The sequence below is a fragment of the Bos taurus genome, chromosome 20, assembly GCF_002263795.3.
Source record: "Bos taurus isolate L1 Dominette 01449 registration number 42190680 breed Hereford chromosome 20, ARS-UCD2.0, whole genome shotgun sequence".
Taxonomy (NCBI): Eukaryota; Metazoa; Chordata; class Mammalia; order Artiodactyla; family Bovidae; genus Bos; species Bos taurus.
In genome coordinates, this window is record NC_037347.1 from 10,241,884 (window position 1) to 10,258,800 (window position 16,917).

At 44.2% G+C, this 16,917-nt stretch overlaps 1 protein-coding gene across 4 annotated transcripts in view; it reads right to left on the reverse strand.

Annotated features, from left to right (window-relative positions):
• Positions 1-16,917, reverse strand: part of OCLN (occludin) — a 47,018-nt gene that overhangs the window by 12,485 nt on the left and 17,616 nt on the right. For all 4 annotated transcript variants that reach the window (XM_005221440.5, XM_005221439.5, XM_024981258.2 and 1 more), the window contains 1 exon segment: positions 1,185-1,330. In XM_005221440.5, coding sequence (XP_005221497.1) covers positions 1,185-1,330 — 146 coding nt within the window.

A 16,917-nucleotide genomic window follows, 5' to 3' on the forward strand; every position in this document is an offset into this window, starting at 1 on the left:
CAAGGTAGAATCTGAAGAGCCAAAGTATCTGGAGGGTAAGGCAGAAAGCCAGTCTACTTCCAAATTCCAGTCCAGGGTAATAATAAAGCATTCTCAAACTGATCCCAGACTTAACTCAGCTGCCAGTGTCATCCCATAGGGTTCCAGGCACCCGAACTATTGTACACGCAGAGCAGATCTCAACAAACCTGGCCCACTAGAGGCGGCTGGAAATACAACTTTGAACTAGTGGATAAACCTTTAATGTAGAAGGACCCAATTAGCTAAAGGGAAGGTTTAATTTTTTGGTCTATGAAGGAACTTGGGGTTCTAGAATTATATACAGGAACACTAGTTTATCATCCTTAGGCAAAAACTACATTCAAGTCCTTAACAACATCCTCAATGTCTCTCTCTTATCATTAAAGTAAATTAGAATTCGGCTTTAGGGTAACCTAGAACCACAACAGGGATACTATTTCAATAACCTGAATGGCACCCCCTCTAGGCCAAAAACTCACTGTGAGGCTTTCTTTGTTTTAACATGTAAAACAAAACCTAGAGGCTTTATCAGCTTCACGTCCTCCAGCAAGATGAAGGATCTAGCACAGCAAAGGGGCTTCCCTGGTGACACAGTCAGTAAAGAATCTGCCTGCAATGCAGGAAACCCGGATTTGATCCCTGAGTCAGGAGAATCTCCTGGAGAAGGAAATGGCAACCCACTCCAATATTCTTGCCTGGGGAATCCCATGGACAGAAGAGCCTGGTGGGCTACAGCCCCTAGGGTTGGAAGAGTCGGACACAAATTAGCAACTAAGCAGAGCACAGGAGTCTCAGAATTCTGGAATGCAAATGAAGTGTTCTAATTTAATGAAAATGTATGTGGATAGTGTTGACCAATGAGTAATCTCCTCCTTCTATTAAAGAGATACAATAATTACAGGCAGGGAGAGAGACTGAGAACCACATTTAGCTCTGCTATCAATCCACAACACCCTTCCACCCTTATCTAAACTTCAAAATCAGAAATAACAAAGAATTTTCTGCACCTGTAAGGCAGAGATCAGTCTTCAGCCTTTGTGAAAACTGTTGGATGTTTCTTTTTCCTTCAAGCTGAATGGCACAAAATAGCAACCGATCTATAAATACATACAAATCTCATTTTTTCAGGCTCATTCTAGCAAAAGAAGGAAGACATTACTTACGGGGTTGATTTATAGGAAGACTCTGGATACAGTCGCTTCTCGTTCACTTTACCATTGGAGGAGTAGGCCACTGGGCTGTCCACTCTCTCCACATAGTCTGAGAGGGGAGGAGGCATGTCTTGTGTACCTGCAGAAACGTTTTTAACCTAAGGAAACAGTTCCAAGAGACTCAGTTATTACTTAGCCTGCAACTTAAAGGGGGAAAGAAATGGAAGAAAAATATCATATATAAAATTATCTAATGTTTACTCGGCTCATTAAATACTATTAATGTATCTGATGACCTTGTTATTATATAGTGTTAATAGTCAAATCAGCACAGAAATGGTGTTATTGTTAGTTTAACAAATCCAGAATCAATTACAAAGAAGAAAAAAGAAATCCTAATTATCTGATTCTCATCCTGATATGATTAGGCGGAATAATTATCCACCCCATCTTAGGAAGACTAATCTCATTTTATCTGGCTCTAGAGTTATAGTGAGAATTTTCATTTCTAGCAAGTTCTAAGTAATGCTGATGCTGCTGTCTGAGCATCACTCTTGGAAAACCACTAATCCAGGGCACAGAATATTGGTTCTTCTTAATCCATTCACCCTGAATATGACATTTTAAAACCACATTAAGAAGCCCAGGAGCTTCCCTGGTGGCTCAGTTCCTGCCAATGCAGGAGACCGGGTTTGATCCCTGATCTGAGAAGATCCCACATGCTCCAGAGCAACTAAGCCCGGGTGTGCCACACTTTCGAGCCCATGCTTCACAATGAGAGGGAGCTAGAGAGCAGCCACAACACTGAGAACTAGGACCAGACAGTAGCCCGCTCTCCTAACTAGAGAAAAGCTTGTAAAGCAACACAGACCTCGCACAAACAAAAACACGTTCAAATTTTAAAAAAGAAGCCCAAACTGATTCCTGATTTAGTCATAAAAGATCTGTGTATTCTCCCTCTACGTTTTCAATGGCTCTACCGCTAATAGCCTATATGGTATAGTCAGAGCATCACTGCCTTCTCTACCTTCCCTTCTATTCCATGCTGACGCGTGAGTGAATCTGTCCTAAGAACTAATACACATTGGAGATCATGCCTTGTTAACATGAAAGGTTTCCCAGAGAACCTTTGGGAGAAAATCTATATATAATAATCACAGCCAATTAGAGTTTTAACATTGTCTATTAGATTTCATGCAGTAGATCTAAGACTTTAAATTTCACCGAAAAATCTTCACATATAAATTACTCTGCTATAAAAAATAACTGCTAAGCCCAGACAAGTCAGAGTTGTTTCAAAGTTAAGGGAATAAAACTAAGGTGGGAGGGGGGGATAACTCAAAAAATTATTTCCATGAAAAAGGTCAATTTTTCAAAAATAAGGCTGGTGGGACTCTTTTAGCTTGGTGATGAGAACAGCAGCATCCAATTATAATACCTCAGTTCACTCCAGATCTGCTGAGTACAAGTTCTAGAAAGCCTCAATCACTTCATCTGCAAGACATGGGGAAGCTACTTGCTTCATAAAGTTGTTCTGACAATTAAATAAGATGACAAGGCATCACAGCAGGGGCCTTTGTGACCACAATAAAAACTCAGGAGATGCTGGTTCCTGGAATCAAAGCTGTTGGAACTGAACAAAGAAGTTTTACAAGTATTTGAAGGGAACAACAGACTTTTACTGGGCTGTTTTGCTACGTAAGTCTTTGCAACGAGATCCAGCATCAACACAGTGCAGTTCCCTGCCACCCGCACACTTTACATCTTGCTGTTCACAAAGCACAGCATTAAAACCTGACCTGCTTCTTTCCTATCTCTGCTCTATCACCCATCTCAAGATATTTATTTATCCACCCCTTGAAGTACATAGAGGTATTTATTCTTGATTGTTTAGTATTCCCATGAGTCAGAAAGGAATGGAATCATTTCCTTCTCAAAGTGGAGTTTGGCAGCAACTGGGAAACCAGTGGGTGGATTACCAGGGAGTGTGCTCAGATCCCACTACGGGGGGTCGGGTGGGAACCATTCCTGGCGCCCACTGAATTCTTGAGGACTCGACAGCATCACCAAGCTTCACAGGCAGAGACCCGGCCAACCCAAAGGTGTATTAGGTTTAAAAAGACCTCCTTTTCTCAAAAAACCATTTAACTCTTCTCCAGGTTTCTTTCCTCTCTACAAATTTAGCAGAGGGTGCAGAGCTCATGGATTTCCTACTGATCGTGGCAAACCGGAAACCAAAACCTCCCCAAAGAGGTGTCTGAGTGTCTCTGCAGAGACTTCTCACTGCCCAGGAGGGAACCCCCTTCCTCCTTTCTTTGCGGCTAATCCTTAAGTGGACTTCAAGTCCTGACTCACTACCAAGTAGCAGTCACGCCCCCACCTGCTGGGGCCTTCCCCACGTGCCCCCGCTGGGAGAGGCACCTCCCTCTCCTCCTGTCCCGCCAGCACCTGTGCACACACACCTCCCACCAGAGCACGTGTGTAATGAAGACAGAATTGTTTACGCACAGGTGCCGCTGCTCCCACGTGTCTAATTGCAACAGGCAGTGGACCGCTCTTTAAGCCACCATCGTCTGCTTGCTTACAGCACACCACATACTGAACTGAGGGATCATTCAGTAGGTACACTTTTACAGGTAAAGTGAGGGGGTAAAGTGATCTTTATCTAACACTCCATCTGTAAGCAGGTAAGTGAGGGGATCCCTGGAGAAAAAGAACCAGGACTGGTTTTCCTGACGTAAGAGAGGCCATTTGTGATCTAAGCGTGGCCACAACGCTCACCCTCGCGCAGATCTCAGTAATTAACCATCTTGAAGGAACCAAGACATGCAGGAACAGAAAAAAGACACTCAAACGACACTGCAGTGATAAAGCAGGGTTCTAGTTCCTCCTCAAGGGATACAAAACATGTCCCTGAGTTTCTCCTAGCTCCTCCTCAAAGGATACACAACATATCTGTGAGGTTCGCATGAACTAAGGCTCCCAGCCAGGTGGAGGATGGAATGATGTAGACGCTCCTGACTTGAATCAACTAAAGCCTGGACTCTGTCAACCTCTGCCCCATATTCCATACCGAATTCTCCTCTGCTCAAGCCCCTTCACAAATACACAGGTACCCTTTGCTTAAAACTTATACTTAAAACTGCCTCAATTTCGCTGTTCAGAAAGATGCTGCTTCGGAAAAGATCCCCAGTGTTCTCCTTACTTGCTGCAAGTAACAGTAAATTCTTCCTTCTCCCGATCAATGGCTTGGTTGTGTCTATTAGCTCAGCACCCACCAAGAGGTGAACCCAATTTTCAGGTAACAATACTAAGTACTCTCTGAAGGAGGAAGCAAGGGCTCAGGGTGCCACGACAGCTTTCCCAAGGACCTACACTTAGTAAACGGAAAAGTGGGATTTAAATAATTGAAAGCCTCAGTTTCAATCCACTGCCTCTCCCTGGACAGTTGTCTGCCTGCCTTCCTCTTTGGGTCCTGCCCAGCCCAGGACCTGGCGAAGAGCAGGAGCCCGGAGTCTGCTGCATAAACCTCTGCTCTATTGCCTTATCAGATGAGCTGTTCTGGGCTGAGCTCTTTTATCTCCTACTAGAGTCAGCAGAACTGCAGAGCCTGATCACTGACTTTACCCTCCAGTACAAGTCTTTTGTTACTTCAACCTTTTTCATACACAAAAAATTTCAAGGCTGTGCTCGCTTTGGTGGAGCAATACCCTGGTAGCTGCAATGCAAGAGACCAGGGTTTAATCCCTGGGTCAGGAAGGTCCCCTGGAAAAGGGAATGGTGACCCACTCCAGTGTTCTGCCAGGAGAATTCCATGGACAGAGGAGTCTGGTGGGCTACAGTCCATGGGGTTGCAAAGAGTCAGATAAGACTGAGTGACTAACACTTACTTACTTACACTAAAATTAGAACAATACAGAAAAGATTATTAGCATGGCCCCTGGGCCAGGATGGGCTTCCCTGGTGGCTCAGAGGTTAAAGCGTCTGCTTGCAATGCAGGAAACCTGGGTTTGATCCCTGGGTCGGGAAGATCCCCTGGAGAAGGAAATGGCAACCCACTCGAGTATTCTTGCCTGGAGAATCCCATGGATGGAGGAGCCTGGTGGGCTACATACAGTCCACGGGGTCGCAAAGAGTTGGACACGACTGAGTGACTTCACTTTTGGGCAAGGATGACATGCAAACATGTGATGTGATAAGTATTTCTGACAAAAATGCCCAGCCAGACTTAAAGATGAATAAGAAGTACCTTGTCCTTGAAAGGAATTAAATGTCTAGAGGCAGAGGCAAAATGTGTTTGTAAAACAAGGAGTAAGGTCATTTTTTTTTTCCTTTTTATGCTTCACGTTTCCCCAAAGAAGCTGAAATATGACTTTTTCTCACGGTACCAACGAGAAGTGAGTATAAACCTCTGCTTTCAAAGGACAGTGGGAGGAGGAGGGGAAGCCACTCATATCAGTCATTATATGAGTCCTCAACCTGTGTGTCCTATGGTGAGAACAGGGATTTTTGAGACTCACTGTTGTTATTGATAGGATCCCAAGCCAGCTCACAATGCCCACGAGAGGTAGCTAAAGTTCTTTAAACAAACAACAAAACAACCCTATTATTTTCATAACTATAGTAAGTTTTTATAAAGATTTGGAACCTGAGAAAAAGTTGGCTTAATTCTAAACAGTAAATGGTGAAGTCTTCCTCAAGGAACTTCAGAGCAGGTCTAAGAAATTCGGGGCAAAAGAAAGCAGGGTGAAAAACAAAATTCTACAAGATATGTCTTCTACTAAGTACTGAGGGGAAAGAAACGTTTGAGAGTCAAGCAAACGCCGGAATTTGCTGCTGTGAGGCTAAGAGGAGCCCTGGGCCTGAGGGTGATCCACCCCCAGGCTCTCTGGGAAGGTGGGGTGTGAGGGGAAAGGGTGTTGCCTGCCCAGAAATTCACAGGGCAGCGCCCAGCTGGCTGCTCTTCACTAGGATCTGCCTGGAGAGTTCCTGGTCCAAGTGGGACCCCTACCCCACAGACAGAGTTTTTTTCATATAAAAGGGAAAGAAAAGACAGCAGAAGACACTCAGAGAGGCTGAGGCTGAGGAGGAAAAAGATCCCTAGGAGTCCCAAACAGGCACACTACAGAGGCTAAATTCCAAAAGGACAAGCACTCACCGACCATGTTTAGGAATAAGAGTTAGTAACTTAAAATGACAGCAAGTTTTACTAGGAGTCACACTCCAATCAAGAAAGACATTTCTAAAATGTCAAAATGAAATAAATTCCAGTGAAATAATTTCAAAAGATCTTCACAAGAGGCAGTTATATCGAGGACAACATTTTGTTCAGAATTTAATTACACTCATTAGAAGTGGTCTATGCCACTTGTGAAAAAAAAAATCTTTGTAACACGTAACATCCAACAGTCCTTGGAGAATTAATGAAAACATCCCACATCCCTGTGGGGTGCCAAGGGTGGGGCACAGAGGGCGGATCAGCGCAGCTCTCCTCCCAGGACCTGTTGGCACTGAGCCTTCCTCCCCGGGATGAGGATGGAGCTGCCAAACCAGGCAGATCAACATTTCTGGTGCACGAGCAAGCCTCTCCACCTTGAAGTCAGGGATGGAATTGATTGAAAAGGTCAAAGAAAAAAAATAAAAAAAGGTCAAGAGTGCTTTAAATCAATTCTCTCCTCTAAAAGAAAGTTGGGAAAAAACCTTTCTCTCCACACAAATCAGCTAGAATTAGAACAAGCAGGACCAACAAAAGCCATGCCCCATTTTGCTCTTGGTTCCATCTGCATTGCAAGCTGCTCACACAACACAGGAGGAGAGAGACTGGCCCTGCATCCCTCTGGTGCAGCCACCTGATAGAAGTCATCCACCTCTAAGGAGGAGAGAGACTGGCCTGCATCCCACTGGTGCAGCCACCTGATAGAAATCACCCACCTCTAAGGAGGAGAGAGACTGGCCCTGCACCCCACTGGTGCAGCCACCTGATAGAAGTCGTCCACCTCTAAGGAGGAGCGAGACTGGCCCTGCACCCCACTGGTGCAGCCACCTGATAGAAGTCGTCCACCTCTAAGGAGGAGAGAGACTGGCCCTGCATCCCACTGGTGCAGCCGTCTGATAGAAGTCACCCACCTCTAAGGAGGAGAGTAAAGTTCACATGCCAGGCAAAACCTGGCCCCATTCGTTCCTCACCACTGCCGAGTAAGATGCAACTATCTTCACAGTCAGATGGGGAAACTCAGTCTCCAAGGTTCAGTTAACTTGCTCCAGGTCACACAGAAGGTGACAGGGTAGAAGGGGGATGTAAACGCAGCCCACCTGCCTCCCGAGCTCAGAGACTTCTGCCGTAACAAATGATACCTCAGTAATTTAAATATGGCATGAAGTACCCATCTCCTCTGGGCACAGACTATTCCCTGTAAGAAAAGGAACCATCCCCACAGCCTTACCTCCTCGCCACACCCGAATGAGATACAATGTGAATTCATTTTGAAGAGTCTTATTTGCCTACCAGACTATGGTTCTGAGAGCAGCTTTGGACACAAAATTACTATGAATGTGTGCTCCAGTCATCTCACCTTTGTTTACGTCAGTGTAGGAACACCACCCTCAAAAACGGAAACGGGGGGGCTTTTCCTGCTTGGTAATTACAGTGAGAAATAACCCTGATGTCAGGGGGAGGAGCGCCTTCAAGTCCAGTCTTACAACCTGAGGTTTTGTACTCCAGTTTTACAATGTGAGGTCCACCTTCCTGGCCATGTGCCCTGGCGCTACAGGTTTTCAAAACATGAAGTGGTCCAACTCGTTTTTCCTGTTTTCTGATACTTTACATTCACAGATGCTCCCCCAACAAGAGCGACTGGAAAGCCTCTGACTCTGCAAAGTTCCCTCAGACTTTCCTCCACCCTGGGTGGCTTGAAGGCAAATGCTCCCAGATACACTAATCCCACAAAGGAAGAGATCATGGACCAGGCTTGAGAGTCTGATTGATTTACGTTGATCAGTTGGCCCTGGGGATTTAGCAAACACAACGCTCCCCATCCAAACGCAGGCTGCCCATAGGTGACATACACCAGCAAAGGGGAATTCTGAAGCTCTGAAAGAGTCAGTGAATTGCTAGAGCTTTGGAAGGGGTGAGGTGGAGCAGCTTACCCTCAGTAAGTGATCCCATTCAAGGTCCCTGGCTCTAGAAAGGGAGACCGTGGAGCAGACTGCATTTTATACTCATGCGTCTTGTGCCGGCCCCCCCAGCAGCTGTGTCACAGGCATTTACACCTTACTCTGAGCCGATGCCAGTCACCACCTGGCCTTCCAAATCCCCTTCGGTTTACGACAGCACTCCCTACAACCTCAGCGTGTTCTAAGTTTGCCCTGCCTGGAAAAGCCCACGTGCATACCTTAACTCAAAACCCCCTGGGCTGGCAGGGCTAGGGCTGCAGTCTGGCTCCACGGAACCGTGTGGAGTATTCTCACAGTGTGGTCCCCAGACCAGCAGCATCAACGTCACCTAGGAACTCAGAGATGCAAGTTTTCAGGCCCCATTTCAGATCTGCTGCAGGAGAAACAGGGGCTGGGGGGAGGTCTGAGAACCACTGACGGAGGGGGGAGGTTTTCCTCTACGTCACAGACAATTGCCCTGTTTAGACCATTATATCTATATTTAGGATTGACTCAATTATTGAGTGCTGGATTTCCCTGGTGGCTCAGACAGTAAAGCACCTGCCTACAATGTGGGAGACCCAGATTTGATCCCTGGGTCGGGAAGATCCTCTGGAGAAGGAAATGGCAACCCACTCCAGTACTCTTGCTTGGAAAATCCTGTGGACAGAGGAGCCTGGTAGGCTACAGTCCATGAGGTTGCAAAGAGTCGGACATGACTGAGTGGCTAAACTATATGTAACCATATTGAGTGCTGAAATCTAGGACTCCCTGCGTTCAGAGCCCCAGAGACACTCGGCAGCTCCAGTACTGCTCACCTTCCATCACAACAGTCTACAGCAGCTCCCCAGGATGCCCTGGACAGACAGGGCCTCTGTCCTCCACGCTGCTGGGTTCTGAAGGTCAGTCCCGAGGTAGGACACTTGCACTCTCGTTCCATTTCACCCCACCCAAAGCCACAGATAACAGCAAAACCTTTGCCGGGGGAGAGCCCGGTATACCAATTGTCGGCAGCCCACAGGACTGCTTTCACGTTAAAGAACGCTTGGACTTACTGGCTGAAAATAAAAGTTATTCGAGTTTCTTCAGCTGTCTAACTCTGACTGCCGCCACCGCCCCGTCCTAGTCACCTGCTCCGCCTGGGTGGAAGGAGATGAGATGCAGAGCCTGCCTACACCTTTCAGAGAAACATCTGTTCTTATCTTATAGCAACCTTTCAAGTAAGAGGAAGAACAACAGTTTAACAACTGCAACCATGAAATGTATTTATATTTTGGGTATTCTTACCCAAACTCCTTTATTCCATGCCATCACTGCAAATACTAACACAATTATTCCTCCAGCTAAAATTGATTGGGAATTAATAAATTATATGTTGGCCCTGACCTAAGCCCTTTCATCGTTTCAGGATCAGCATATTCTGTGGATGGAACTTCTATTTTCCCGATGTACACAGAAGAACCTACTAAATGAACAGGCAAAGTGATTATCTTCATCGGAGTCCAAAGAAACCAAAAACTAGCCAAGGCTGACCACAAAGGACAGTGTTCAGGACCCTGCCTCTTCTCTACACCCAGCCAGACCCTCCCCACTAGCTCCTACCTTAACAGGTAAGTGCTGGGAACAACATTATAACAGTCCTGCATCACAATGTCAAAGCCTTAGAAACTTCTAGAAATAAGGCTAACTATCACACTTGTTAACTTTTAGATCTAAGCATTTCCTACTTAAAAATAGGCTCGTGTTTAACAACCTTCATTTACTACTTGCTAACAATGGAGAAACAGTTTATGGGATGTTCTCTCCAAACATAGTCTGTGCTTGCTTCTGACATAAATCATGTGGCATAATAAGAAAATGTGCAACTTAGGAGACAGGCAGAAAACACTCCCTGAAAACTGGCATACTGATTTGTGGTAGAGAAAAGCACTTTACACACATACTACCTCATTTTAATGTTCGTGCTATTTACTGAACTATTTCCCCCAATTCTACTGGCAAAGAAAACAGAGGCTTGGAGATCTGAGAGGCAAACACGCCAAAAAACACAAGTTATAAAGGCAAACGTAAGATGTATCCTGCTGCTAAGTATGTCAGGCTTGAGACAAATTAGTGAAGCCCTCTGCAAACCTCAGTGTCCCCTCGTGTAAGAAGAGTATCCACACTGTGAAGACTGCACTTAGGATTATAAGAATAATGTACAGAGTGGCTACACCTATAATGGCTATTTAGGAAATGGTGGTTCCTACCTTGCTTTTACTGTGACTTTAAAAAAAAAAATTTTGGGCTGCACCATGCAACATGCTTGGGATCTCAGCTTCCCAACCAGTGACTGAACCCATGCCCCCTGCAGCGGGAGCTCATAGTCCTAGCCACTGGATCTCCAGGGCAGTAGCTACTGTGACTTTTTAAAAAACTTTCTTGCCAAAATGAAGACCAAGGAGCTCACCTCCCAAATCAGCCTGATGTACTGCACTGAAGAGTACTGAGAAAGCAGAGTCTAAACCTCTGGCCCCCATGCATTAAGTCACCACCAAGTCTCCATTTACTGCTGTGTCCACCTCACAGGTCTTCAGCTTCCTTCGTGTAAGTTCACTGAGACAGACTGGATGACCTAAGGTCCCATGCTGCTCTTAGATTCTGCTCTCTTTTACTTTACCAAAGCGAAACCAAAAGTTATTCATAGGAGCATCTGAAAATGAAGTGCTTAACTTCTAGTAACTATTTCTCCAGAATACCGCAGGTATCAACTATCAACTAAAACTAATTTCAAGTACACACATCTTACAATCAGTTCTTTAATATTTTCTGTAGGTGTGTGCTTTTCCAAAGCCAGATCCCAAGTTCTAAGAATTTACAGAAAATGAAGATGTATGTACTGATATTTATATTTATGACCTTCTGAAAATGCAGGTGGGGGAAGAGATTTGAACAGAAAGATTAACATGTACCACTCACATTCATGGGTGTAAGGGTATCAGTCAGATGCTGCAAGCCAGATGATGTGCGAAGGGCCCTGTCCTGGGCACAGTGCTTAGTGTGAGAATGGCCACCTGACCCAGGCCTAATCATTCATCTGCGCCTCCTCTCCTGGTCAGTCTTAGGTGAAGCACTACTCAAGAGTTCTCAGTAGCTGCTTTCTGCTCGCCTTCTACGTGAGAAAATGAAGCCTACCGGGCAGGAGGGAATCGAGATGAGAAAGCAGATCCCAACGGCCCTGAAGTCCTGACTCTAGCTGTTCCTGATACACAGCCGTGTCCTTGCCTCTGTGACTAAGTTGTTTCAACTCTTTCTAGGTTTCATAAATTACCATCTGAAATGTTGCAGATAAATTCCTTTTTACCTCTTCTAATTTAAGCTCTGTTTTTGTCAACTATAACTGGTACTCATGCAAAATTCTTTTCTGCACAATCAGCTGTTTTCCTTTCACTCTCCCTGTAAGGCAGACAGCCATATTTTACTGGTCTTCTTCATTCTCCCACAGGCATCTCACATTCGTCTTGAGAGGCAGACCAAATAACAGCCAATTTCATAAATAAGAAAACTGAGGATCAGAAGGGTTGTTAATCTGTTTACCAAAGAGTGCTGGAATCAGGACTCAAACCCAGAGCTTTAGGGTCCACCACTGTCTGTCTGCCAGGAATCGTCTCCAAACGAGGCTTCCCTGACATACACATAGGTTAAAAAGAACAGAACTGATCTTAAGAGTCACAGCGAAAGCAGGGAAGCTGGAATTCAAACCCTGGTATTCTACCTGCCTGACACACTGCTTCTAAGTAAAGAAGAACACACACAGCAAGAGTGGAGGAAAGGGGAAGACTACCAGTCCTCCAGGGCTGTTCACCTGAGACTGAACAAGAGGTGTCCTCTAAAGCAGGGCTACCCTGCAGAGCTGGTAAGTGTACCCAGGACACTGGCAAGGAAGTCTGCTCAGTGTGAGAACATCTGAGGATCTACTCTGATCACAGTTGAACCACGAGTTCCACTTCTAGCACCGAGAAGCACTTCAGCCATGCGATCAAGACAACAGAAACGGAAAGGAACACATCGTGGTCTTTTCTAATGAAAGCAGGGGAGGCCTGCCAGGACAGGTCACCTCTGAGAGCAGGCAGAAGCAGGTGGGGGGGAGAGTGAAAAACACGGGCTAATGTAACTGAGACCTAGTAATGCAGGATGTATGGCAGGACGATGGGTGTTCATGATGAAACAAATCAACAAACACAACAAGAGGGTTATGAATGGACCAAAGACGACCAGGTCATAAACAAAGAATGGGGAAAAACCAATTTCTGTGCACTCGAGTCCAATTAGAGAGAGAGAATATATAATCATTAAGGCTTTCCCTAAGAGCACTTTGGCATCGAAATGCTCAACTGGGGCTCCGACCCTGGTTTTGTCACTTTATGTGAGCCCAGGCACATAGTGGGGGAAGGGGAAGGTGGGATGAACGGAGAGACTGACAGTGAAACATCTGGGTGGCCCGTGGGAATTTGCTGCATGACTCAGGGAGCCCACAGACACACACTGCTCTGTGACTACCTAGACGGGTGGGATCGGGTGGGAAGTGGGAGGGAGGTTCCGGAGGGAGGAGATGTGTGTGTGCCTATGGCTGACTCGTGTTGATGTGTGGCAGAAGCCAGCACAATACTGTAGAACAGTTGTCCTCCAGTTCAAAATAAATTAAAAAAAAAAAAAAAGCTTTCTGTTTATATAATAGCAAAGTTACCCTCAACATCAATTTTCTCCATTTTCAAAAAACGTTACACATACTTACTGTAAGAAAATGACTTTATTATTACATAATTATTCTGGTCAAAAATTGGAAAAAACCTAATACACAACAATACAGATTGGTCAAATACATCTCTCCAGTGGAATGTTACTAGAAAAGGTGTGTAGAACCAGAATTTCACACATTGCCGATAGCTGTATAAATCGGTACATCTCCTTTGAAGGGCAATTTCTCATTGTCTATCAAAATTACAGACGTGTGTGTATATATACCCCTTAACTCAGTAATACTATAGGAAAGTCAGCCTACAGAAGTATATACATGGACAAACATGTTTACAAGGCATACCAAGCTTTCTTTTTTTTTTTTTTAAATCCTATTACTGTCTGTAACATTAAACAACAAATGCACCCACCAATGAGAATGATTACATAAACCATGGTACATCCATACCACAAAGAGGCTATCGAGTGGTGAGGAAAGATCACCAAGATGCACTGCAGGACTTTCCTAATGGTTCAGGGGTTAAGAATCCGCCTGCCAGTGCAGGGGACACGGGTCTGATCCTTGATCCGGGAAGATGCCACATGCTGTGAGGCAACGAAGCCCACCTGCCACAGCTACTGAGCCTGCCTGCTGCAAGCAGAGAAAGCCCGAGAGCAGCAACAAAGACCCAGCTCAGCCGAAAAGAAATGAATAAATAAATAAAATGACTTCACAAAAAAAGACCCTGTCGGGAATTCCCTGGTGGTCCAGTGGTTAAGAATCTGCTATACAATACAGGGGACTCGGGTTTGATCCCTAGTCAGAGAACTAAGGTCCCACACGCTGCAGAGCAAATAAGCCCACACACCACAACTGGAGAGTCCACGTGGCACAATGAAGACCCAACACAGCTGAATAAATATTTTATTTTTTAAAAAAAGACACACTGTCAAGCAAAAGGGTGAGGTGCAGACAGAATGGTGTGATCAGTACGTTAACTTCTGCATAAAAAAGCAGGGAGTGTTTTGTTTTTTTTTTTCAGGAAATAAAGCACTGAAAGGAATTATAAGACACCAAGAAGAGCACTTAGGAGTGTGGGAGAGGGTGTGAAAGATACCCGGAAATAGACAAATGGAAACATAAGGATGGGAGGCAGACTGCCCTGTTTTGTGGTTTTCTGTTTGTTTTTTTTTGAAAAATTATTAATTTTGGCCATGGATTTTTTTTTTTTAAAGGAGTAATTAGAAAGCTTTTATCTTGCCGAAACATACAAAAATAAAAAGTATCACACTGACCAATGCAACAAATAAATGAATCTCATAGCATTATGTTGAGTGGACACAAAAGCACACAGCACATAATTCCATTTATGTGAAGTTTAAGAATAGGCGAATCTAACTGATCTGAGAGAAATAAGAGGAGTCACCACCCCCTAGGGGGTACTGACCAAGAGGCATGAGAAAACCCTGGACACTGGAATGTACTGTATCTTGATTTAGCTGCTGATTGCAAATGGGCTTATATGTGTAAAACTTCACCAAGCCATATAATTAAATTTAGTGCACTTAATGTCCTTTATTCTGTGTGCATATGGATATACATGTTACACTTCAGTAAAAGTTTTTAACAGTATCAAAACACTTTGAGGAGGGGACTTCCCTGGCAGTACAGCGGTTAAGACTTCACCTTCCAATGCAAGGTGTGGGAGTTCAATCCCTGGTCAGGGAGCTAAGATCCACATCCCTCGAGGCCAAAAAATCAAAACTTAAAACAGAAGCAATACTGTAACAAAGTCAATAGAAGACTTTTAAACATGGTCTACATTAAAAAAAAAAAAAAAAAACTTAAAAAAAAATTTTTGAGGAATATTTAATGATGTGATAAAAAAGCCTCTAAGAGCAAGTTAAAAAGGTAGAATTTGACACTGATAAGGACTATAATCATACTTCTGAATTAGAATAAGCAATAGGAGAGGAAAAGGATTAAAGAAAATACACCAAAAAGGTAACTCTAGATGGCAGAATTTTCTTTATACTTCACAGTATCTGAAAAATTATTCACAGTTACCAATCAGATAAATAATCATATATATACTTTTTAATTCAGAAAAAGTAATAACCTGGGGTTTGAGGACATAATAGAAAAAAATTAGGATTTAGAAGTTTCACTAACAGAGCCTTTAAGTATTTAAAATACAACAATGTTGGTACAAACTTAACTGACTACAAAACATCCAGTGTGCAAACATGGCCTGTTTATTTTTACAAAGCACAAGATATCCAGAAAGGGGAGGGAAAAAAAACAGCCCTAAGATTCCTAAGAAGGCAGAGAAACTATTGTGGTGGAGATTGAGACACAGTAAATTAGAAAGTTGCAGGTTTTCTCACAGATAATACAAATGGGTTGAAACCTGCTTAAAAAACTCTGAAGGCTCAGCTTGTTGAGCTGATGCTTTGCTCTCTTAACCTAAAGATTTTAAAAATCTAAGAAAGGCAGTAAGATTTAATAATGAATTTCTAGACATACCCCAATGTGTAGAGAAGGAGTAAACAAATATTCAGCAGGTAACTGTTCCTTCAATAAGTTTAGAAAGATACCCACCCCTACCCCAAACAACCCATTATTACCATATTATATACATATATATGCTGTCTTGTGCTCAACCCTGTCTGACTCTTTGCGATCCAATGAACTATAGCCTGCCAGGCTCCTCTGTGCATGGGATTTCCCAGGGAAGAATACTGGAATGGGTTGCCTTTTCCAGCAGATCTTCCTGACTCAGGGATCAAACTCACGTCTCTTACAACTCCTGCATTGGTAGGTGGATTCTTTACCACTGTACCACCTGAGAAGCCCTTATATATGTCTCCAGTTCAGTTCAGCAGCTCAGTCGTGTCCGACTCCTTGTGACCCCATGAATTGCAGCACGCCAGGCCTCCCTGTCCATCACCAACTCCTGGAGTTCACCCAAACTCATGTCCATTGAGTTGGTGATGCCATCCAGCCATCTTATCCTCTGTCGTTCCCTTCTCCTCCTGCCCCCAATCCCTCCCAGCATCAGGGTCTTTTCCAATGAGTCAAGTGCTTTGCATGAGGTGGCCAAAGTACTGGAGTTTCAGCTTCAGCATCAGTCCTTCCAATGAACACCCAGGACTGATCTCCTCTAGGATGGACTGGTTGGATCTCCTTGCAGTCCAAAGGATTTTCAAGAGTCTTCTCCAACACCACAGTTCAAAAGCATCAATTCTTCAGCGCGCAGCTTTCTTCACAGTCCAACTCTCACATTCATACATGACCACTGGAAAAACCATAGCCTTGACTAGATGGACCTTTGTTGGCAAAGTAATGTCTCTGCTTTTGAATATGCTATCTAGGTTGGTCATAACTTTCCTTCCAAGGAGTAAGCGTCTTTTAATTTCATGGCTGCAGTCACCATCTGCAGTAATTTTGGAGCCTAGAAAAATAAAGTCTGACACTGTTTCCCCATCTATTTCCCATGAAGTGATGGGACCGGATGCCATGATCTTCGTTTTCTGAATGTTGAGCTTTAAACCAACTTTTTCACTCTCCTCTTTCACTTTCATCAAGAGGCTTTTGAGTTCCTCTTCACTTTCTGCCATAAGGGTGGTGTCATCTGCATATCTGAGGTTATTGATATTTCTCCCGGCAATCTTGATTCCAGCTTGCGCTTCTCCCAGCCCAGAGTTTCTCATGATGTACTCTGTATATAAGTTAAATAAGCAGGGTGACAATATACAGCCTTGACAGACTCCTTTTCCTATTTGGAACCAGTCTGTTGTTCCATGTCCAGTTCTAACTGTTGCGTCCTGACCTGCATATAGGTTTCTCAAGAGGCAGGTCAGGTGGTCTGGTATT